Consider the following 24,881-nt stretch of genomic DNA (forward strand, 5'->3'; position numbering starts at 1 on the left):
CGTTCACTGTCTCTAAAAAGCACAACACACAAAAGCTGTGTTCGAATGACACAGGCACAGCTGATTCGATGTGCTGCGACCAGGTAGAACTTCACTTTCAGCATGGCTAGATGCCTGCTGGAACATAATTGGGTTCTCACTGTCTTTTGTTCATCACATCTCCACTTGGAACAGTTTTCCTCTTCCTGTGCCTCAAATGACTTCCTTTTCCTCTTTCAAAACCCTCCTTAAACCATGTTTTTCATGTAATTTTCCAATGCTAGCCTCCTTGATAAAGTTGGCTGCTCCCATCTTTGCCTTGATCCTTAATCATTTGCATGGTACCTGGCTAAATTAGGCTAACCTCCCCCCCTGCAACCTCCCCCAGGCCAGCACCATTCTTATATGTACAGTGCCATGAACACCTATGGAAGCATATAAATACTACAGTAGTGGAGGAAGGCATGATCCCCAGATATGATTCTCAGGTATACTAAACCCCATTTATATTTTTCTGACAGTGTGAAAGGGTCTTAAAGTGGGAGTAGCTGTAATTCACCTACTGTAAGGCCCTTTTACACTGCCACAGTGGCGGAAAGGGGACTAAGGATGTGTCTACACTGCATTTTATAACCCGTGGCAGTGAGTCTCAGAGCCCAGGTCTACAGACTTGTGCTCGTGGGGCTCGCGCTACTGTGCTAAAAACAGCTGTGTAGACACGTCTGGGCTTGAGCTGGAGCTCAGGCTCTGAAGCTGGGGTGGGGGACGCAACACGTACACTGCTGATTTTAGTGTGATAGCACAAGAGAGAGTCCAGAGACCCGGACTCTGAGACTTGCTGCTGTGGGACTTTCAACACCGTGTAAACATAGCCTTAATGTAACTGAGAACCAGGGCCCCTGTGTATTTCACCTGAAGTTTTATGAAGCCCTTCAGAATTGCTGGGAATTAAAGGCATTAAGATAAGATATTACTTCTTTGTAATACAGACTAGTCAGACTAGACTGTAAGATCAGTACAGTGCTTAGCTTTTCTCATGGAGAACTATGTTATTAATAGATTTTAAGTCCAGAAGGGACCACTGTGATCATAGGTCTCACCTCCTGCATAATACAGGACCAGAACCTCACTGCATCTATCTGAATAACTTGTGGCTGAACTAGAGCATCTTTTAGAAGAAATCCAGAAAGAATTCACCATGTCCCTTGATAGGCTGTTCCAATGATTAATTAACCCCATGTTAAAAATTTGAACCTTAATTCCCATTTGAATTTGTCTAGCTTCAACTTCCACCTATGGGATCATATTATGCCTTTGACTACTAGATTAAAGAACCCTCTACCATCAGCTCAAAACATCTCATAAACATCTCTTCTATAGGTTAAATACATTTAACGCTTTAAGTCTCTCCCTGTAAGGCAAGTTTTCCAGACCCTCAGTCATTCTTGTCGCTCTTCTCTGAACTCTCTCCAAATTAAAGTGTCTAGAGCAGTATTCCTATAAACTAGCATTACATCTGTGAATAATCTCTCTGATGAGAGCAAATTATGCTATACTCTTACCAAAAACAAGAGAAATTGCACAATGGCATGAAACAGAGTAAATATCACATGAAATATTGGTACAAACCTTAGCATAGTGTAACATTAAATGATGCTTGTAAAACTATTGGTTCCATCGGTGCTCTATGTTCTCAATGGTCTTTTGACACTTTCATGTGTTTGTCCCATTCCCAGACAGCATCGAAGTGAAAATTTAAATGTTCACACAGAAAATGAATTGTGAGTTGTAATTATAAATTGCCCTGTCATGCTTATGTTCAGCTCTCACAAGACCTATGGGCTCAGTGCCACCAACAGCTGTTCTCATGCATAGTCCTACTGCCTTTAATTAGGACTATTGGTAAATAAAAACCAAAGGATTTGTGTGTGTGTGTGTGTGTGTGTGTGTGTGTGTGACATGCATATATGCAGTCCTTCAAATTTAAAACATTTAAAACACCATGTCATTCAGTTCTTCAGTTTTTAGCTCAATGATCTCTTAAAATACATTCCCAGATAGTAGCCTAGCATAGCAGTGGTATTTTTAACTCCAACAACCGTACCTTATTCTTCCCCTCTATCATTGCCATGTGTTGAGTGATGCTTTGGATTCTGTTTCCTCTACTGCTGCCAGTTTTCAAGGTGAAAGGTCCCTCGGTGTTAGAGCAAACTTCATACCTGTGGGCAGGAGAAAACAAGTGCTTCTCTTAGCAAAACCAAATGTGGAATGAACATGTGTTTCAGAAGAAAAAGTAGCTGTCCTAAGCACCTGCTGCTCCTAAGGGAAGTCAGTGGGAGCTGTAAACACTCATAATCTGGCAAATTACATCTATGCTTCTTGATATCATTAGCAAACATGGGCTGAAGTTCAAATCCAGATCCAAACTTCCTGAAAGAGTGGAGATTCTTTGCACTCTGTGCTCTTGTTTGACCAACTGTAGAGTTGGGCTTCAGGCGTGAAATTCAGATATGCACCAGAATCTGAATTGAATCCAAATTTGGTACTGTTTGGGCCCCATATTCTAAGTCCAGTGTTCCAAAGTTTGAAGCTCACTGTTATATTTCAGGTTTAGTTTTAATTATTATTTATATTATTTTAAGACTTAAAATGCTGAAGAATTTAAAAAAACTTCTCAGAACTATTTTTTAAAATTATTCCAATGAAATTTCTTTATGTGCAGATTCTTTTGGTTATCATAAAAATTAGGTCACAAGCTCTAATTTTCTTTGTTTCAACAGATTATCTGTTGATAATTCAACAGATTATCTTCCAAATGTTATCTTTCAATTTACAAAATGACAAAATATCTACTGTTGTGATAATTTGTTTACTAGATGGGCAATAAAACAATAACCACATAATCTTACAAATTAACAAAATAAAAAATTATATCCAACTGCTTAAGGGGTTCAAACTTTCTTTTTAAAGCTGAAAAAAAATCAAATTACATAAATGAATGGAAACCTCAAGAAAAAATGTATTTGCCTTATACTACAAATTGTCTTTTAATCAGAACATTCAGATGTGGTCATGGTGGAACTAATTTGTTTTCCAAAGCTTAATATGATACATATGGAATTAAACACTTTGGAATGCTTGTTACATTCTGTCCATCTCTAATGTTTTTTCAGGACATCTAATTATTATTTTAAACTATCACGTTCAATTCCAGTTTGAAAGGTAGAGCTCGACCCTTCATTTGAGTATAAGCTCTTTCAAGTTTGACGAGTTCTTCAAACACATCAAGGTTTTTAAATATAGCACATTTAATGTTCATTAACAAATTCTTTTCATATGTACAGCATGCTGTTTGGAGAAGTCACCTTTGAAACTACTTGGTTGTGCACTGACAGCTACAAAGAATGATTATCAAATCCCTTCAAATAGCTTTACATTTTGCTTGTTTCCTTTGTTGATTTTATATCACTGTAGATGATTTATGCCATATGATAATTTCAAAATGTTTTGCATAACATCAAAGATAATATTACATTAATTAATGTATGTTAATTAGTTTGACAACCTTTAAAAATGATGATTCGTTAACTAATTTGGACATCACTACAGATGTGTGGCTTTCTGCCCCCAGAATTCCTTATGATGCAGGGAAGGCTCAGCCAGCCTACAGAAGGGACGGGCTATGCTTATTCATGTGTGGGGGTGGGGAGAGATGGAGAAGATTGGGATGGCAGGGAGGCTCCATGGGTGCAATCCACAAAGCAACTCAAGTGCTTACACTCCAGACTTGGGTGCCTAAGTCCCCATGTGCGGCACCACTGCGATCTGCAGAACCATCACTTGGCTGCTGCCTAACCCTGTAAGAGGTTTCAAAACTCATTCGGCACCTAATTTTCTTCTGTAAAAGTTTCCTAGGCACCTAAGTTTTAAACCCTGCGGCATGTACGCGGCTGCCCCACTCCAGACATCCAGACACCTATCTTGCACCTAAACCACAGAGCAATTCACAAACCAGGGAAAAATAGACATTTGGTTGCCTAAGTCACACGTGGTTTTCGGTCAGGTAGGTAGCCAGGGAGACCCAGGTTGAATTCCTCCTTTTTCCAGAGGGGGGGAAAGGAATTGAACAGGGGGTCTCCCAGCTGCTAGGTGGGTGCTTTGACCATCAGGCTAGAATCATTCTCTCTCTTGCCGGCTTAACGACTATAAGAATTCATCCACAGTGGAACAGTCATTGGGCCAGAATGAGAGAGGATGATTGGGAGAATGACTCCACAGCCCAGTGGTTAGGGCATCCACCGGTGTGGTGGGAGACCCCAGGTCCAGTCCCCCCACTCCAATGGTTCTTTCAATATTTATCCACAGTGGAACAGCTTCAACAGAAGAGACTGAGGGAGCCCCCACATCAGTACATGCCGTAGGTCAGTGGTTAGAGTTCCCTTCTGGAGACCTTCCCTGGTTAAAATCCTTTTGCCTCCTATGGCGGAGAAGGAGGAATTGAACCTGGACCTCTCACATCCCCAATGAGTGCTCTAACTACTGGGTACAAGTTACAAGGTGGGCCCCACCACCTACTCCTCCAACCATTTTGTGGGGAGCAAGGCAAGTGCAGAATTAATTCCTGCAAGAAGTGACTTAGGCTCCCAAGCTGCCTGCAGGTGGCTGGCTCCTGTTCATAGGTTGCTAGTAGAGCTAACTTATGGCTGGTCTACATTACAGACCTATATCGGTATAACTACATCACTAATGGGTGTGAAAAATCCACACCTCTGAGCGACATAGTTATACCAACCTTAGCCCCCTGTGTAGATAGTGCTGTGTTGGCAGAAGAGCTTCTCCCGCCAACATAGCTACCACCCCTCGGGGAGGTGGATTAACTACGCTGATGGGAAATCTTTCTCCCATCGGCTGAGCATCTTCATTAAATTGCTATGGCTGCAGCGTTTTAAGTATAGATTTGCCCATAAGCACCTGTCTGAGAGAGGGGCGGGGCTTAATACACACCTCTCTGGTCAGCATTTCCCATTGGGCTAGTTTAGGCTACTCCCCACCCAGCAGGCTGGCTTTTGTGGATTGCAGTGTACAGCACCTATCTCCCTCTCCTCTTCATTGTATAGGGAGCCTAGGTGCCTAACTCGGCTTTGTGGATAGCAGTGTTGTTCCTGTGATTTTCTAGGCACCGAGAAGTTAGGTGCTGTGACACTGAGCCTTGCAGCACCCATGTCTCTTCGTGCACCTTGCCTGATCTACCCAACCATTTCTCTCATGGTTTCCATACTCTGTTTCAAAACTCAGTTTCTGTAAGCACAGTCGTGGTGGCCTGAGCAGATGGAATATAACTTTAAGACAGTTTTGTCAACTCATTCAAGAGCACACAAGGACAAATAAATAGGCTTTAGGATGGTTCAAATAAAGTTAGCCCCCGTCCGCTTTGCCTGCACCATTGTTCAACAAAACCAGTGCTTTTAACAGCCTGTTTTAAAAACAGGAAACTAACACAGAGGAAACTGTTAGATAGATGGGGCCAATAATGCTTCTAAATTGCTGTGGATTGCAGGACGTCTCAGTGACCTCAAGACTGTATGTACAACAAATTAATATTCATCTAGTCTCTTGCAATTGGGGCAGGGGTGGGATCTGGTCACTATCAAGTGAGGACTCCATGATCTCAGTTCAACTGTTTTTCTTGTCCCTCAGCTCTTTATCTCTGTCAGATGTTTGCCCTTTGAAGCAGGTGACATTGTAGTCTTGCCTCACTGAATACATTGATGCCTCTTTGCTGCAATGTTGGAAGTCTGGCCTCTTTGCGGTAAATGTACTAGTTAAAAAACCAAATTTGGTGAAGGAAGGGTTTGGATGGAAAGGGCTTCACAATCAGAATTAGGCTGAGCATCTGCTACGCCAGAGATCTCATAAAATCTCCTGTAGTTCTGCAGCCTCTGAACCTAGTTTTAATTATTCTCTGTAAGAGAATAATTTACAGGGGAAGAGTATGTATGATGAGACTGTAAACTCTTTGGGACAGGGACTATCTTCTTTTATGTCTGTCTGATGCCCAGCATAATAATAATAACAACATATGTGAAACATTGGATGGAATTTTCCCCAGGGATACACATATGTGGCTCCTATTGACTTCACATGTTATATTATGTTCACACTGCTGATTATAATGGTAATGTAATTATAATGGAAAATCAAATTCATTCGTACCAGTTAGCCACATTTGGAATGACTACTTCTAATTATAATCTCAAATAATAAAATATATGAATGCAGAACAAGAACAGTTTTCAGTTGTCCTGACTTTGTTAGCCTGCTCAGTACCTAATCTTCCCCACCCCCCTTATTATTTCCAACTGAGCCACATAGGATCATTGCTTAACCTGCAGAATTGATTAGAGCTGTACAGTAATTAAAATCATGTCTCCTTCTTCTCCTGCTTTGGTATATAATGGCAGGCATTTTGTAACTGACAGGGAAAAGTCTAAACTGGATTTAAATACAATCACCGAGCCAAGTTTGTGTTTATGTACTGGTGTTCAAATATACAGACAAGAACAGAGGTACACAAATCCGTTCTGGATGAGACTGAAAAATCAAAATAATCTTCCAGTTATTTCAACAGGTGTTTCATGATGTGTCTCCACATATAACTTCATCTATGCATTTTTGTGTGAGTTGTTGTTCTATTGTTTGCCAAGATCTTCAAATTATTGACTGTGCAAAATAGGTGGGACAATCCTATTTGTGACCAAAAATGTGAACTACTAATCCCACAGAACTTTGGAAATCGGAGACTGAAATGATTATTTTCAGCTCTGGAACTAAGTGAACTCATAAATGACTTGCACATCCAGGAAGGTTTATACCACAGAGTTGGAGCCAGACCAACGGAAAACACACAACACACACAGCAATTCATAAACAAGTTAGAGCTCTGCCAGCCTGCTCATAAGTAATGGTATCAGTCTCTCCAGCCCTCACACCCGCCTTCATGCAGATCCTTTTGTGCCAGGTCCACGTAGGTGAGTGTGTATATCAGGGCACAATCAGACCCCAGTGTCCACGAGAAGTGGTAAGGAGAGTCATGGGGGCCAAAGGTTAAGAATATTCTCCCTCATCACTGAAGGGATCAGGGCTCTTTTGTGCTAGGCACTATACAAACACAGACAGTCCAGGTCCCAACAGCTTCCAGTCTAAGCAAGGCTGACAAAAGGTGAAAGAAAGGAAGTATTATCCCTCCCATTTTACAGATGGGGAACTGAGGCACAGAGATATTAACGGTGAAATCCTCGCCCACACTGAAGTCAATGGCAAAAATCCCATTGGTATCAATGGGGAAAGAATTTCATCCCAAGGGACTTGCCCTACGTCACAGGGCCTGAATCCAGAGTTCCTGAGTCCCAGGCTAATGTCTTAGCCACAAGATCTGGTAAATTGTTTTTCTTGAATTCAGCTTTCTCTTCCCCTAATTAAGATGTGTGCGTGCATGCGTGCGTGTGCGTGTGTGTGTGTATACAAACACACATGCTTCAGTCCTGTTGTGTCAAGTGCTTGAGAAATAGGCTATTCACTTGTAAAACCAGAAGCCATTAATTCTATTTTGGATTTCCAGAGGAACATGCCAAAAGGGGAAGGAGGGGTCAAAGCTGTTAATCTGACACTGGGTATTCTCAGGAAGCTGAAAACACATGCAGTATAGTTACAGCCAGAATATAAGAAACTCCCTGTCTTTTAAAGGAAAGATTTGAGACCATGAGCAAACTTACTCACCAATTTTCAGTTTTATGACTTTACGCTCCCGGGAGGGTTTTTGTTTGGTTGGTTGTAGGGGGGTTTTTGGATCCAGAAGTTCAACTTTAAATGCCATTTGTGGAACTGGACACTTACCAGCACTTCAGAAGTAATTTGGGGGAGGGGAGTGAGCCTGGTTTTTAAGAATACATCAAGCTCTTAAGGAAGTAGAGTGTGCCATGTTTGAAGATGCAAAGATAATCACAGTGCTGGGAACCGTCTTGTGTAGAGGAGGAAGCCAAACAACAAGAGGAAAGCAGCATATGCTCCTGATTTCGCACAGGAAGCTCACAGCACCTCCTGCCAAAGCAAGATAAGAAAACTCCCATGGCCTATTCTGGACAAGGCCACTGTTATCAACCTTAGCTTCACACTGTCCTCACTCTACTCCACAGCCCTCTCCCTTTCCTAATGAGTTTCAGAACTCTTACCTCTATTTGCATACACCATGCCAAGCATAATAGTGTGGTATATTTATAACTATTGATGGGGAAAAGTTTCTAGGGTGAGAGTGTACTATATGTCATCTTGGCTTATTTCACTGAAGTGAAAATACAAACCAGTTTCATTCTAGAGTCTAATAGGTATAAACACCAGTATTAAAATAAAAATAGCCAATATTGATGGTTTACATTGATTCGCGACGGCTTAGGCAAAGGATTTTTCTAGTTATTCTCAGGGTGTACTGAACTTCCAGTATTACAGATGGACCTGAACCAAAACTCTGGAATCCAGGACATGAACATACCCTCAACTTGGAACAGCATCTGAAATTTGCAGCTCAGATAATACAGTGATGGGCACCAACATAAGAATCTAGATCTCTATATTGTATTAGAAAAGAGGGTGACATCTTCTGTATTCACGTCATTTGAATTCCTCATTCCCAAACCTATCAGTGAGCTCCTGAACCTGCAAAAGCTGTCCCAGCCTTAAAATCTCATTCAGTCCTCAAAAGTCTTCCAATCCCATCAAATCCATAGGTATAGTAAATAAATATTGAGATCTTAAGAGCAACTGACAGCTTGTCCATATTTCATCTTATTCAAGATGTGTCTCTTATTTACTAACTGGGATTTAATGGTTTTCAGGCACTGTCAATAAATAACTACTTTTGTGAAGCTGGAGTGATGAGACTGAATTGGGAAACAGCACAGGTACTAGGAGCAAGAGAAAGCCACACAGCAATTGAGGTTAATAAATTTGAACACCAGTTAAAAAAATAAAAACAAACCATATCACCTTTCTCTGTGTCTATCGTGTTTTATACTAAAGAATTGTTTTCATCAGAGTTTGGGTAAAACTTACTGTCAAGAGATTAAATGATTTGCATCACTTATGATGAGATCATGATAACACTGACTTAAAGATATAGGAACTGGAAAACCTAAGCCCTAGAATCACGAAGAACATAGGGAAACTAGTTTCCCCTTTGGTTACCAAAAATGCAAATTGCATGAAATTATGCTTATCTGCACATTGGGGTTCTACAACAAAAGCCATCTGTGCTGTTGTGTAATCAGTAGCACAGGGCAATAGTAATCACGCACTCACTGAATCATTGTCAGTCAGAAAAGAAAGGTGCATAAGAGTAGTAAGGAGCAAGCAGATGTTGTAAAATGTCTTCTGGGGGGGGAGGAGAAGATATGCTGGTACGCTGCCAGTGTGCTTGAATATGATTGGCTGCCAGTGTTATAATCTGCTTGCCTATTGAAGAGCGAGGATATAAATGTTCCTTTGATGCTGCAGGTGCTGTGTCCAAAATAATCAGTGATGGGGTGAAATCCTGGCCCTATTGAATTCAATGGCAGTACTCCCATTGACTTCAATAGGGCCAGGATTTCATCACAGGTGGCCTGCCCAACATATTAAAGGAATGAATAAATAAATATCAATCGGCTTGGAGTACATTATCAGTGTTAGGACATGGCTATATTTTTACAAATTGTTTCTCTTTTAAAAACGTGTCTTTGAAGTTTAGTGCTTGTGAAAGGGGCTGGACTGAAAGCCCTGGTGAGTGAAATCCTCCATTTATTCACAGTGACTGGTACAGCATGAGCAGCAGCGGTACAAGCTTTCCCTCACTGACTCCTCAATGCCCCTCAGATCTGCCCTGGAGGCACCACAACTGAGATGAGACAGGATGTTGTTCGTCATTCTCCGCAGGCCTTGGCCTCTCTGCTATGACTGTCACAGGTACCAGTCAGCACCAGCTGCGGTGGTAGTGTTTGTGATGTCAGTGCCTGCCCTCTGGAAGGCGGTCAGACATCAAAAGCTCATTTCAGATTTAGCACCCAGCAGCTTGCAGATGGCAACAACTACTGGTCTCTATCAAGTAGTGCCAGTCTCTGGAGTCATTCAAGTCCTTCTCTACATGAACAGAAATGGCAGACCGGTGGCCAAAGACCCTACAAGCCACGCTGAAAAGTTGTGACCACTCCATTGGACCCTACCACTTGTGTGTAGTGCACTAGTGGGGAGAATGAAGATAAAGTTTCTTTTCAATATGATGTTCTGTCTCTCTGATGAGGTGGGCAGTTAGGGAAAACAGTACATGTTTTTTGTGAGCACCCAGGTGTCCAGTGCTTTCTCTTTTTCTCCTGGCATCGATCTTTGTTACTTCTCATGTACACTAAAAAACAAGTGACACAAAACATGACACCCAGGGCTTTCCTGACATGCAGCCATGGATTTAGTGAAAAGCTTGCTGGGAATTACAGGAGCCAGAACATCAGTTCATGTGTAGCTGGACAATTCAATCTGTTCTCTTTTCATGACGTGTCCTGAACTATTCATTGGTGCTGATACTGAAGGCTTGCTGTTCTGAATTTTCTCAAACAAAACATTATCATCCTAAGAGCTCCCAGTACGCTCACGGAATTGTCTGGGGCATGAATGGAAAGAAAAGTCAGCTACGTCAGAAGCCAGGAACAGCATTCCCACCTCAACTATGGGCTTGTCTTCACTTACCTCGGAGATTTGGCAGCAGTCGACCGGAGTTATGCAAACTATGCAAAAAACTTGCTTAACTCCCATCGACTTCTGTGCTTCTGTTCTGCGTGCTGTCTTCACTGCACTGCGCCGACGGGAACCGCGTTCCCATTGACGCAACACTATGCTACTTGAGAAGGTGGTCTTAATACGTCAATTTCTGGATCAACTGAGCGGGTCTTCACTGACCGCTCAGTCGATCCAGGTAGGTCGATCTGACGGTGGTGAATTTGCCACCGTCAGTGAAGACATAGCCTATATCTCCCATATTCTTCCCATGACCATCATCAAGCTCTTGGTCACCCAATTTTTTATTTCATGGCTATCATCTCTGTAAAAGAGAATGTTTTAATCTATATAATTAAGTGTCCTACAACAGCAGACCATGCAGATGACTTGATAAATGTTTGCTGAAACACATGAAAAAATGAAGAGAATACTCTTCCAATTGCTTTGCAAGTTATGAGACCAACAGCCCACTAGGAAAGTGGCAATGCTTGAAAGCAAATGTGCATCAATTTTTCTCATCATTAAGATGACATGGGATTATTTTACCTTGTTTTTTGTTATTGGCTAATTGCATTTTGCTTCTTGACACTGTTTCCTGCCACACACTACTCAGCAGTTCTTACAGATTTTGTTTCAGCCAATCCTTCCTTCCTTCCTTCCTGGTCCTCCGCCTCCTTTCCCCCCTCTGCTAGATTCTAATCACTCAGTTCTCCTGTACAGTCACCAGGACTCAGCCTCTGACTTTCCCTCTCTGACTCTGAGAAAGGGCCAATCCCCCTACCTTTTCCACAGATGAGTTGAGCACTGGCTGGAGCAATGGAGATATTGCTCAAAGTATAACAACAGAACTAACAGCTGGAACTTCTTTCCTTACTGTTGCAACAGAGATTAGTTTTAAAGTTTCATTTAGTGGAGGAGGAAAGGACACTCTCAGGTATCAAGACCTCTGAGAAGTCAGAAGTCTAAAAGGAAGGCCCATAAAGGTAATAGGAGCAAATCGTGAAATGGCCACTGGTTTTGACTCTTTTATTTTCAATTCTCAAATCCCTTATTTGGATGTGAAGTCCAAGCTCAGAGTTTCCATGAGATCACAGGCAGATGTTGTTTGGTCCCTGCTAGGCAAGTCTCTTTTTTCTACTCAAATAGAACATTTTGCTCAATCAAGGATGCAGTCATAAGACCTCCCTTAGATCCTGATGCAGAAGTCTGTATTTGCAGCCTTCCAGGACCCAGATCATCATGAAATCTCCGCTTTCACAAAAAAACTGCTATATAGGAGCAAGTTTATTGTTTTCCAGGAAGAGGAGAGCATCTGCCTCCTACACTACACTTCTCCAGATTATCTGGCATGGCACAGTTGCATCACCTCCAGCCAAATAACCTATGGATTACTATTATTATCACTAAACAGAGCTGCCATCCAGGGCAATGTTCACTCAAGGTTTAAGGAGGGTAGTGGAACTCCTCTCCAATGCTCCAGTTGCCCTGGTTGGAGCATTATATGCAGCTCTATACAGTCTGTATGGTTCCCCAGACAATGTCAACTCCATTCCCTAGTGATCGGCCGAGCAGCAGTAAAGACAAAGAGCAGCTGCTACACTGAGTTGCTGCTAGTACCCTGCCAGGTGGTCCATGTTCAGATTTTGGGTAGAGGACTTAGAGCAACTCTGAGCCAATTGTGGCACTGAATATAGGAAGAGAGGCAAAACCAGCCCCAAAGAGAGGCACAAAACAGGAGGAGGATGAGAATGAATATAGGGAGATACTTGGAGGGGAGAAAGAAAAAGTTGATTAGAGGAAAGACAGTGAAAAGAGTGCGGAAAAAATACTGAGACATAGAATAAAAGTAAACTGTTATCTGAAGGGGGAGAAGGAATAAAAACAAGAGAGTAAGTGTGTTAACTCTATATTTTGAAAAAGGTTTGCTTAATATAATAATGAAATATAATAACAAATGCATTAAACATTATATGTAAGCATCTATACGGTCAGATCCTGCAACCATTTATGCAGATGAATGGCAAAGCTTCCATTGCCTTCAGCAGTGCAGGAGTTGTGCATACTTCAGGAGTTCCACTGGTTTGAAATATTCTGTGTGTTCAGAGATATCACCAATCTCTAACATGTGGAATCCTCTTCAATGTGGTCCAGTATTGTCAACTGGTTGAACTTTTGAAAGAACACTGTCTCTTCGCAGTATTATCTGCACAATAGCCAAATGCATTTTCATTATATTTTATTTACAGTAAGTAACACCATGAGACAGTCCTTTGGAATGTTGTTGTATTTTCTTATGTTTAAACCCAGCTTGGTTTGACCCATCTCTAATTAAAAAAAAAAAAAAAACTTTGGCAACATCTTGTATCTTGTGTGTAAGCATTCTTTTATTAGACTTGAGAAACTATGATGAAGAGCTATTTTAAACCTAGTACTGCTGAAATCTGAATGATCAAGCTTTTGGTTCATTTAAGGCACATAATGAAGCCTTTGATAGCATTTACAATATGCACAGTAGAGTCATCAGAAATAATTATTTGCCACATTTACTGTATCACTACAAGAAGGATGGACAGTGACACACTATCCCAAACTTTGGGATACAAACACAGGCAAATCTGTGCTTGACAAATACGTCAGGTCTTATTCTCGGGGCATTTTATAGGTAAAATATTTAGAAAGATTATTTTTCAAGATGCGCACAAAGGACCAAGGGCACTTTTCTAGTAATTTCCGCAGGGCAGAAGTGGCTGCTCATTAGTGAACGTCAATTTTTGGCTCACAATGGAAGCCTACAGTACAGGATGACCTGCTTTATTTGCTTATTTGTTCAGCGTGAAGCAATGCTGAAAATATTTCAGTGGGAGGCTCTTTCTCATTCTTTTTACTTGATTTAAAATCCTTTAATGGGAATTTCAATTCTCTGCACATGCTACGTGCAACCTGAGACACCATAGCAGTGTGCATGCACGTTTTAAAAAAGATGAGTGAAGAATATAGACCCCTGATTCTCATTTACACTAAGCTCCCTTTGCATAGCTCTGGCAATGTGAACGTGCCTTTAAGTGGGGAAAAAATAAATTTACACCCACTCTAAGTCCCCTTTAGGCTACCAGAGTAGCGTAAAGGCTCATTTATGTAAATGAGAATCAGACCCATAGCGTTCATTGGCCAGATCCTCAGCTGATGTAAAATTAGACTCTGAGGATCTGGCCATGTCAAATTAAACAAAGGCATTCTTGAACTACCTGTTTATTAACAGTATCTGACCTACTTTTACCATCACTGAAGACTCTGTCTTCCCTCCCTGAAAATAGATGGTGGCACTGAGAACAGAGTACAAAACCGACACTGTGGACAAACTAATGGGCATCCATGGTTGCAGAGACAGCCACAATTAAATTTGGGTGGTTCAGTACATCTCTAATTAAGTACAATTCACATTTGTTCTTCACTTATTAATTTTACATACCTCACTGATGTCCCAAACCTAGTTTCCTCCAGTAATCTGTCCAAGCACATCCTAAAGATTCTACCATCCAATCCTTTGTTAATATATTGACATAAACAATGTACAAATGCAATTAGACTGGCTCTGCACACAGGGCCGGCGCCCAATCCCACTGAAGTTGGTGGGAGTTTGGCCATTTATTTCCAGGAGGGCAAGATCAGGCCTTCTATATCTAGACAGCTCTAAATGCAAACTCTAAGCTTCTGCCTGTGGTTGAGCTGCTCACATCTCTTCGTCCCTGTAAAGTGCCCATCACTATGGTGGTGTAGGAGGACCGCTTTTGTAGAAATGAGCTCAAAGTGAAAACTTGGGATCAACCTAATATTCAGAGGATGCTTTGGCTGGGAGTTTCCAGTCAAATCATTATAAAGAAAAGGGCCATTGCAAAATGCAGATAGCATTCGTGTTCAGATATTGAGGACTCCCACTGCTTGGGGTGTTTTGATCCAGGGTTTAATTCAGGCCTATTTCTAACTAAACTAAACTCTCTTGTCCTTAATCTATGTTTTTTCTATAGCATTGATGTTCTTTACCACAGTTTGGTGCTGAGTATCCTGATTTCTCTGATTGCTTTCTTACAAAAATGACCTTTTAATATGGCTCTAATAACTGAGCAGGGTTGATCCGCTCCTCTACCATCAATTAACCCAGATCAATCCCATCTGTTGGCAACCACACACAGTCCTCCTCTGCTGAATTTGAGCTTATGTATTTTCATCAAAGAGCCCTATCTTTTCCTACCCACAGTCTCAACTGTACTGAATATGCTGGGAATCCCATGTGCATCCCTCGGTCCTTTATCACTGCACTTTTCCAAAGTCCATGGGAAAGAATGTGTGCTTAGAGCTTATAAGGAGGTTCTCTCAGCACAGCCTATGGTTATCTGTCTCAGTTCTTGAAAGTGAGGGAAGTCCCAGATCTGGGACTTTTAGGACCCCTTTTACACTATTCTGGCTCTTTTACCTGTTGTAAAGGAGCCAGAACAGGAATGAGAATTTAACTCAGAGGGCCTAAGCCTTTTACTTATTCTGTATTACACCAGCAGTAAATCCATTGAATGCAGTGAGACCTATACCAGGGTAAAAGTCATGTAAAAGAGGAGAATTGGGCCCCAATTTTTCCAGTGCCTAATATTTTGTAGATACCTCCAGAATATTAACCAGCATTCAAAGAAAGCAACCTAATTCAACATAATAATATTGATGTGTTTGCAGAGTTGCTCTCCGAGGAGTTGGTGTAGGTTACTCATTTGGTATTCAGTTTGTTTGAGACTCAACATCATGGAAGGGTTGGGGGAAGAGAGAGCTAAACCACCCAAGATAACATTCCAGTGCTGTGTGCAGTTACAGATTCAGAAGGCTCAAATCAATCGAAGTTCAGTTAGAACATGATGGGGATATCTCTCCAGCTGTCCACTGTCAATGTGGAACTGTCCAGAGATAGAAACTCACAAAGAATAATACTCTTTTGGTGCTGAGGAAACCAGCGATTATACTGAACAGTATCAATACCCCACTCTGCCTTCCTTGGCAATCTCTGCCGGAGTAATTTAAAATCAACACATATCTGCGGTGCAGATTGCAAGAACGGTCATTTTGAGCAGGTATTTCACATTAAGACGTTAACTTTTAAAGCTTCCAGGCTTGACTTCCAATGACTTAAATGGGAGTCCTGCAGCAAACACTGCCCATGGCACATGTTTAATTCCACCCATAATGAGACCTGAGAGAAGGAGAGCCAGGTATTCAGCTGATGTAAATCAGCATGACTACACTGAAGTCAAAGGTGCCACATCAGTTGACCTATGGTGCTGAATCTGATAGTGGTGATTCAGATTCTGGAAAAAGTGAGACTAGAGATGACAACTCAATATAGTTGAATAGTTTATAAATATGCTGGGGAAGATGATTTGTACTGTTGGGACCACACTACCCTTTCCCACTTTCATTGAATAATGGTTGGGGGGTTTCCCCCAATACGTCTGATGCTGGCTAACTAGCAAATAAAAGCTGAAACACATTGCCATAGATGAGCTGTGGCTGATCTAACTATAGGACATAACACAGTAACACACATTCATTGCTTTACTGGGGGTCAGTTGGGGATGGAGAGAGATTTTTCAAAGAAAATCAACAGTTTAAAACAACATGCTTTTCTAATTAGTTTTTTATTGTTCTATTTCCCCCCGTTTTTATTCTTTCATTCTCTCCATTGATTTGCATGCTCTCTGGGCTCACTAGTTTTGGATGAGCTTTAAAAAAATCAGCCTTTTCTCTTATCCCCAGATGGGCCTTTCCTTGTCCCATATTACTAGGGTTTTTGTGGGGACAAAATGCCACCACAAATTTGAAAAAAATTGAAAAATATATATGAAAAAGTTCTTTAGTAGCAAATGAGTTAATCTGAACAAAGTGGGGGAAAAACAGCAACATTTTAATCACCTTATTTGTCCCCCTGTATTCCATAAAGACAACTTGTTGTGCAATGTTAGAACAATTTAACAAAATCCCATTCTTTAATTTGCCATCAGGAAACTATGGAAACAGGCTTAAATATGGCCATTCTTCATGTACTAGCCCACATAATTGACAAAAGTGAGTTACATAAGTAGATTGCATGATTACTCACATAGTATCAATATATCTGCATTATCTTAAACAAACACTGAGTCCAAGGACTCCACTGCAGTATGTTTTAGATTTCAACAATAGAAAGACTGAGGAACAAAGATGTAAAGACATAAAAAGCCACATTTTCAAGTGGTTTCCATTAATGCACCTTTAGGCAATGATTCTGCAAAAACTTAAGCATGTGCTTAACTTCATGCACTGTGAGTAGTTCCATTGATTTCAATGGCATTACTCATATTGCATAAAGTCAATCATATGCAGAAATCTTTGCAGAAATTGGGCTTAGACTGTAAGCTTTTTGAGGGAGGGATTTTTTTTTTTTTATTATATGGGGCGGGGACCTACCAAATGGGGCCCTGATCCCTGAATGGCGGCTCTAGGAACTGCTGTAGTACAAATAATTATGAGTTTATCAAGTTGAGTGTGCAAACCTTCACATCTGTGCATATAAACAGGCACTGGCAGATGTAACTACACAAAGTTGGCACTAATAGAGCAATATTTCCAGACTTGGGTACCTCAAGTTAGACACTTAAATCCAGAATAAGCTGCACTTGCAACTCCCACTGACTTCGCTGGGAGATATGCCAATGGTCACCACCTTTGAAAATCAGCTCAGTTTTGCATAGGTGCCTAACTCTGGGGCTCAGCTTTATTCACCTAAAGTCTGGAAATTTTAGCTTTAATTTTTCTGTGCTGCAATTTCCGAACTAAATATAATAATATTGACCTACCTAACAGAGAGGTTTTGACAACTGAGTATTTAATGTTTCGTCATGTATTAGACACATCCTAAAACTCACCAGAACTCATGTTCGACCCTTCATTGTTGGGGGATATAACAAGTTCCAGAATCCCAGCCTTTTTGGACAATTGTCCCTTGCTATGTCAGCTGGGATTCGCAAGCTGCAGAAGGGAGAGTGGGGAGAATAGGACCTCAAAATTCCATGCACACACTTTACATATGCTATTATTATTTTATCTCACGTGTATCTTGAGAGGACCCGCAATGTGTTTGGGGCAGCACAGGAGAAACACGAAAGACAAAGTTCAGGAAAGCATCTCTTTTCAAGGAAATACTCTGCATAATTTTAAGCACTGCCTTAAGTTCCATTGAAGTCAATGGAACATAACACATGCCTAATTGCATTCCTTACCTGGGGCCTGTTACAGGCTGGCTGGCTGGCCCTTAAGGGTTCAGCCTGTGACAATTCAGCTACCCACCCCCTTCCCATGCCCCACACAGAGCGTATCCTGAACAGCTGGAGATCAGGTGTTATTAACTTAGTTATTAGATCCTGCTGGGGCAAAGCTAGGGATGCTCATAAAGAGTTCGGTGAGCCTAGCTGGGGAGAAGAACTGGATTGTTCCCCCTCCTTACGAAACAGCCTGGAAGATGGCTGAGAAGGAGACAGGAGAGAAAAGGAGACAGGCTACTCCCAGGGTGAGCTGGAAGCCTGACTGGAGGCAGGAACGCCGATGAGCAGCAGCCTGTGTGAACCCCAGAGTGGAGGGAGGAGTGTGCCAGTCCCTGGACAGTGGGTTGTTTGAGCCATAGGAGCTAGGAGTAAGCATGCAGACAAACTATAGCAGTCTAGGCACACTTGTGAAGAAGAAGAGGCAGCCTGCTGAGCCCAGCGGGGCTGAAGTTGTGGTTGTTTTGAGTATTTCTGTGGGACTCTGACAAAGGACTCTGGCCCTGGAAGGGGTAGGACTCTATCAAGTGGTCTGGCCACAGGGCCAGGTCACTCCACCTGGTGTAGGCCAAAGGACAGGTGGGAGAAACCGAGGCAAAAGATGCTGCATAACTAGAGCCAGCCAGGAGGGGCTGTGACTTTGCCAAAGGACTAAGGCCTTGTGGAAGAAACAGACAATCAGGGATGCAACTGGCATCACTGGTGATGCAGAGAGAGTGGGAGGCAGCACACTAAAAGCTCAGTTTGGAGCTACTTTATGTGCCCACACAGGGCAGTAAAGGGGCATAATCTACCTCCTTACTTCCCTGCACAGGCTACTTGCATTGCTAGTCTTTGTGCAAGGGAGAAAGCAGGTGCCACAGGGCCACTAATCACTCTCTTAAAAGTAAAACTGATTCTTCTAACATAAGAAATATAGGAAATACTGTTGGTGAAATGGAGAACTGCAACTTTTTCTTACTAAAGCAAATCTAGAGATTGCTGATGCCACCTATTGGTGAGAATAGTACAGCAAATGATTCTCATTTGCATAATCTTAAAGGAAGGTACAATGGGAAAATTAAGGTGTGATCCTACAAAGTGCTGAGCACTCTGGCCCGGATCCACCAAAGCACTTAAGCATATGCTTTGCTTGAAACGTGAGTTGTCCTACTGAAGTCAGCAGAACTACTCATGTTCTTCAGCTTAAGTAAGGGCTTTGATAGATTGGCAGTAATTGCTCAGCAACTTGCACGATTGCACCCTTCCTTAGTAGTCATTATTCTACAGTTTGTGGTGAGGATTTTCAGTTAAGACTCTGTTAGACTTTATGAGTTAGGCCACGTTTTGGTGAAATGAGTCAGTGTTCAAACTAGTCATCAAAAACAACAAAGCTTGGAAAAGAGTTTTGAATACAAAAGATTAGCTGGGCTTCAATATCATGTGAATCTTTACGATGGTGTTATGTTTTACATTGCTAACGTACAAAGAGGAGAGAACTGGGTATGTGCAGATTTGATATTCCCATCTACTGGGGTTAGGGAAGGTATATTTGCCTTTGTTCTTTTAGAATCCAAAATATCCTGCAAATGTTTCTGCAGAAGATTATTCCTTTGGGATTTCAAGAAGAAAGGGAAGCTCATCTGTTGTATCATGAATTTATAAGAGAAGCCTTGCAGCGAACATATTGTACAGCACACTGGCATCTCCTGTGGACATTACATGCATGATTAGAAGTGTACTATGAACAGCACAAATAGTTTGTACTATCAGCTCTCCTATAACTGTAAGGTAATGTTGCAGAAGATGCCCCTTAGGGTATATTTTGCATAAGATACTGCTCTTTGCCCAGATGTGTGAAAATACAAAAGACAGTGATTAAAAATCATACAGACTCTATTGATTTCTCTACTGTAATTGCAAGCTTTATAACTGGAAAAAAGTTCTTTTGATCATTGTCGTGGGGAGGTGGAACAAGTAAACAAGCTGACGTACCTTGCTTTGGAATGATTTTGTCTACAAGGATGCCATATCCATGTAATTTTCGGCTGAGGAATACCATAAACAGTGCAAGTCAGCACTTGCTTGCTGCCCAGTAGGTAAAGATTAGGATCAGGAAATGATGACACTGCTTTTTCATAAATCTGGGGTTTCACTGTAAAGGGCATAAATAGAACAGAAGTCAGAAGGAGTTGAGTTTCCACTGCACTCTATATTCAAGAAAGTAAAATAACCCAGCATAGTGGAAAGTTAGGAACCCTCCTGGGAACTGAAATAACACCAATAGGGAAAGTACAGTGAGATGAGCAGGTATTAAAAATACTTAAATAATGTGGAAAAATGGAGGACAGACCCCAACATGATATAAATCAGTTTATATCCATTGACTTCAGTGTAGCTTTGCCAGTCTACGCCAGGAGCTTGATCTTAGTTCCAACAAGTCAATGGGAAAATTTCTCAGCCCTAGCTGAGAATCTGGCCTTTCAATGTGTTTCGCAACTAAGTAAATACCATACTGTAAACTTACCATTTACAATGAGCGTGACTGTTAGGTTCTTATACAAGTTCCACTGTCGTATACTCAGTGTTATAGTATAATTCCCTGCATCCTCTTCAGCAACATCTCTGATGATTAATGAATAGTCTTTAACCACATAGCGGGCACATTTTTCAGCAGCAGGTAATCCATCTTTTAACCTGTTAAATGATCATTATAAGGTATTATTATTATTATTAAAATGGTGGCGTTTTTTTACTGTAATTATATGCTAGAATGCGAACATCCTCAGGCTGAAATGTTTTAAGCTATGAGCATCCAAGGCAGACCACACTTGCACTTTAATAGTCATAAGAAATCACATGGAAAATAACATTTTGAGAAATAATATTGCTTAAGTATCCTATATTCCTTCATCTTGTGCCTCTTCTCTTGAACTTTTGACTAGGCTCAAGTATAGTATGAGTTTAATGTCTGATATATTCCCTATCAGAGGCATATCCATCACTGGCAGGTAGCAGGACCCTATAGACTTATGCCAAGATATTCAAGGGTATGTAGGCATTGCTGCACTCAGTGTCATAACCCAAAACTGATTTAGGAAACCTAAAAAAAATCCCATTTACTGGAATTTAGACTCCAAAGTGCCTAAATCCCTTTTCAAAATGAAATTTAGGCTCCTGAATCAGTCAGGTATTGCAACACCCAGCACACCACCACCTAAATAGTTTAAAAGGGCCTTTGTTAGTATTTATAAAGTACTTTGACAATGAAAATTCTGTGTTAATATTAATATGACCTAACAGTCCTCTCCAACCTTTAACTGTTAAGATCTATTTTTAATATATATGTTTATATGAAAATTGATTCTTCATGTCTTAATAATCCAAGCTCTCCAACTGTTTATTTTCAATTTAACATCAGAGGGACCGATCCTTCACTCCTTCCCATGTAAACAGTCCAATGAAGTCAATGGGACTACTTTTATGAGGAAGGATTACTCCTGTGAGTAAAGGTTGCATGACCCAGTCCCAAACCCTTTCTTTATGACATCATAAAACCTTCCAGAGTGAAGAGCTATGATGTCACAAACATGACTGTGATTTCAGATCGGAAAAGAGCAAACTGGACTGTGATATTTTAAGAACCAGATATCCTGCATTCAGGCAAATATCTTTAAAAACAACAGAAAATACTGCATATAAGTAGAGTCATTTCTCAGTAGAATATTGTTTTCAAAGTTTTATAGCTGGCATCAACAGATCTTCAATAGTTTGATGTAGTAAGAATGTATTATCAATAGTGTACAAATAACTTTTTTATACAATGCTGACTTAGTCCACTAAATTGATGGACACACCACTACACTCTCATGTTTTAAGAAATATTTAGGGTAAGGTCCTGCAGTCTTTACACAGGCAATGGAAGTCTTATCTGTTTAATGACTGTAGGTTTAGGCCTTTTGATTTCCCTCTGCATTTCAGAAGTTCTGTTTCTATATGGACAGTCAAACCACTAAATAGAAAAACAAAAGTTTTAATAATACTTAAATGCAAGTTTCATATGTATATTTTTCTTAATTTTCCATTTGGAGCGGCAAACGCAATGGGGGAGATTAAAACAAAACACAATGTTTGAAGCAAAAATAAATTTTGGCTGAAAGTACTGTGAACTCACGCTGTTCATGTATTTATGGATTGTTTTCCTAATCAGTCTTGTCACACACCCTTTGTGAAAGTGCAATGAATCAAGCCAAAGCTATTGCCATTTAAAATTATTTAAACAAAAAAAAATAGAGATCATGAATAGATAACATTGTTTGGTATAAAGGTGCTTAGACTAATTCAAAAAACTTCTTAAAAGATTTCTTAATATAGTGCATTTGAGCCAAAAAATCTCAAGTCACTAAATTAGATCTGCAAACTACAGGCCACCAGAAAACTAAGCCAACCTCTACTAACACTTTACAAGCTTGATTCTTTCAACCCAGTCATTAATTTTAATTAAAGCTTTTATTTCTTTCCAGTATTCTCACTGGTTGATCTGAGGAAAGAAGGTCTTGTGGTCAAGACAGGTGTCAGGAGAGCTGGATTCTAGTCCCACATCTGCCACAGATTTCCCTGTGACTTCGGGCAAGTCACCTACCCTTTCAGTGGCTCCCCTTCTCCATGTGTAAAATGGGGATACTATTTTCCTAACTGACAGGTATGTTGTGAGGATTAAGGCCCAGCAAAGCATGTAAGCATGTAATTAACTTTTAGTCAATGCGACTTCTTACATACTTGAAGTTAAGCACGTGCTCAAGTGCTTTGCTGGATCAGGGCCTAATTAATTAATATTTGTAAGTACTTTGAAATCCTCTGGTGGAATGTGCAATAAAACTGCTAAACATTATGATCATTTATTTCCATATCAGTAGGTCTTATTTCAATATTTTACCAGGAAGTCAAATCATTAGACCTGAGCAAAGCTGTTATTTGCCCACCCATGAAGTAATTCCTTTATCTATGTGGAAGTAACTGTAATCCTACCATACAACCTCTGGTGCGGGAAATGCCTTCACTTTCATTGACAGCCGATAGGATTTTCTGCCAGCTACAGCCTCAAGCACACTTTTTCTTCGGTGGTTCAAAGTAATGAATGCTTTATCTTAAAAAAAAAATACAACATAGTTAAGATACTGATTTCCAACCGGTTTTCATACTTACTATAGAAAATAAGATATACAGTATGGTGATCTTCACGAGAAGAAGTATAACAGGGATCTCTGATCATTTGGGCATCCACGGATTCTGAGATCAAGACTGAGCTCTGAGTTACCAGAGATCTTCAGTGATCATTATAGCCATTACAAAACCTAATGGATCAGCACAAACATTCAGGAATTTGAGATTTGGGCCATGGCCCATTGGCTATATAATGCAAAGAGGATTTTTCCAGGGGAAGAAATGTTCTATTTATCTTCATCAGAGATATAACAAAATAAAAAACAAAAGATAAAAAAACTATGGATCAGTGGTTTACAATTACATAAGAACATAAGAACGGTCACACTGGGTCAGACCAATGGTCCATCTAGCCCCGTATCCTCTCTCCTGACAGCAGCCAATGTCAGGCGCTTCAGAGGGAATGAACAGAACGGGTGATCATCAAGTGATCCATCCCCTGTTGCCCATTTCCAGGTTCTTGTAAACAGAAGCTAGGGACTCTTCAGAGCATGGTTTGGCAACAAATTTCCTTTGTCAAACCAAGAAAGTCTTCATAACTTCATTAGAAACATCTCAAATTTATAAGACTTCACTTTGTATTACATTACTGTATATTGTCCCATGTTTCAATCTTTATGATGAGTCAGTTTACCTAGCAAAGTAATGTATGGATTTTTTTTAACACTGGAGGAAGACTTTTTCTTCTAAAAATCTTAAAATTTGGTTCAAAGGAAAGCATATGAAAGATCAATGAGTGATAGATGTCCTTTGAAAGTGCAGGCATATCTATACTTAACTATGTTATGTGTATTAAGGTTAAGAACAATGCATGCAAGACACAATTCAGTGTTTTAGTACCATCAACAAGATTTCACCTAGACTTCAATAAGATTATTTGCTCAAATAACAGTTTACAAGCTGGGCTCAAAGTGCTGATACTCTGTTTTTTCTGTTCCTTTATAAAGTGCATTTCTACACCATTCTTCAGAACAGCAGGAATGTATGTTTTACCATCATAAAAATTAACTATGCGTTACAAACAAATCTCCATAACCTAAATGTAAAAAAATAGTTTCTGCTTCTTTGAATGTTAATAAAAATCTGCTTCAGAGCTGAGAAACCGAGCTGCTGAAAGCTTAGGTCCTGAGGGTTTTAGGTTGATTTATTCTAATTTATAAAATATAGCAATAATTGTTCAACCTGTGCTTTGGACACATAAATCAGTGATTAAAACAGACAGACTAATCCAGTAGGACTCCCCATGAACATAACTATCTGCACCGTGAGCTTACAGCCTCCTCCACAACATGAGAAGGGAGAGAAAAGATAGGCTTTGCGGCATGCCCAGAACAAATCCAGGCTCTGGCCAATAGAGGATGTGAGTTTCAGAACCTAGAACCCCACACAGAGAATAGCCTGCCAGCAGCCACCTCTCATCAGTATCTAGGGAGCTCCAGTGTGAGTGCCCTGGTTGATCTCTGCTGGAGTAGTATGTTATGGAGAGAGTGATCTCTCAGATAAGTATGTCCCAAACCATTTAGGGCATCTTAGATTAAAATCAACACGTTGATTTCTAGCTGGAATCTT

The 24,881-nt window shown here is 40.6% G+C and overlaps 1 protein-coding gene across 3 annotated transcripts in view; it reads right to left on the bottom strand.

Annotated features, from left to right (window-relative positions):
• Positions 1 to 24,881, bottom strand: part of FLT1 (fms related receptor tyrosine kinase 1) — a 132,419-nt gene that overhangs the window by 63,224 nt on the left and 44,314 nt on the right. For 2 of the 3 annotated variants that reach the window (XM_067562924.1, XM_067562925.1), the window contains exons 8-11: positions 23,118 to 23,235; positions 20,617 to 20,786; positions 20,085 to 20,244; positions 2,084 to 2,198 (exon numbers count right to left, since the gene is read on the bottom strand). In XM_067562924.1, the coding sequence (XP_067419025.1) occupies positions 2,084 to 2,198; positions 20,085 to 20,244; positions 20,617 to 20,786; positions 23,118 to 23,235 (563 nt within the window). Of the gene's footprint in view, positions 1 to 2,083; positions 2,199 to 12,709; positions 12,980 to 20,084; positions 20,245 to 20,616; positions 20,787 to 23,117; positions 23,236 to 24,881 lie in introns of those variants that run through there. The other variant, XM_067562926.1, reaches the window with a different exon arrangement.

Source organism: Emydura macquarii, unplaced genomic scaffold (genome assembly GCF_026122565.2).
Source record: "Emydura macquarii macquarii isolate MOO-44397 ecotype Brisbane River unplaced genomic scaffold, CSIRO-AGI_Emac_v2 contig_2473, whole genome shotgun sequence".
NCBI classification, from domain to species: Eukaryota; Metazoa; Chordata; order Testudines; family Chelidae; genus Emydura; species Emydura macquarii.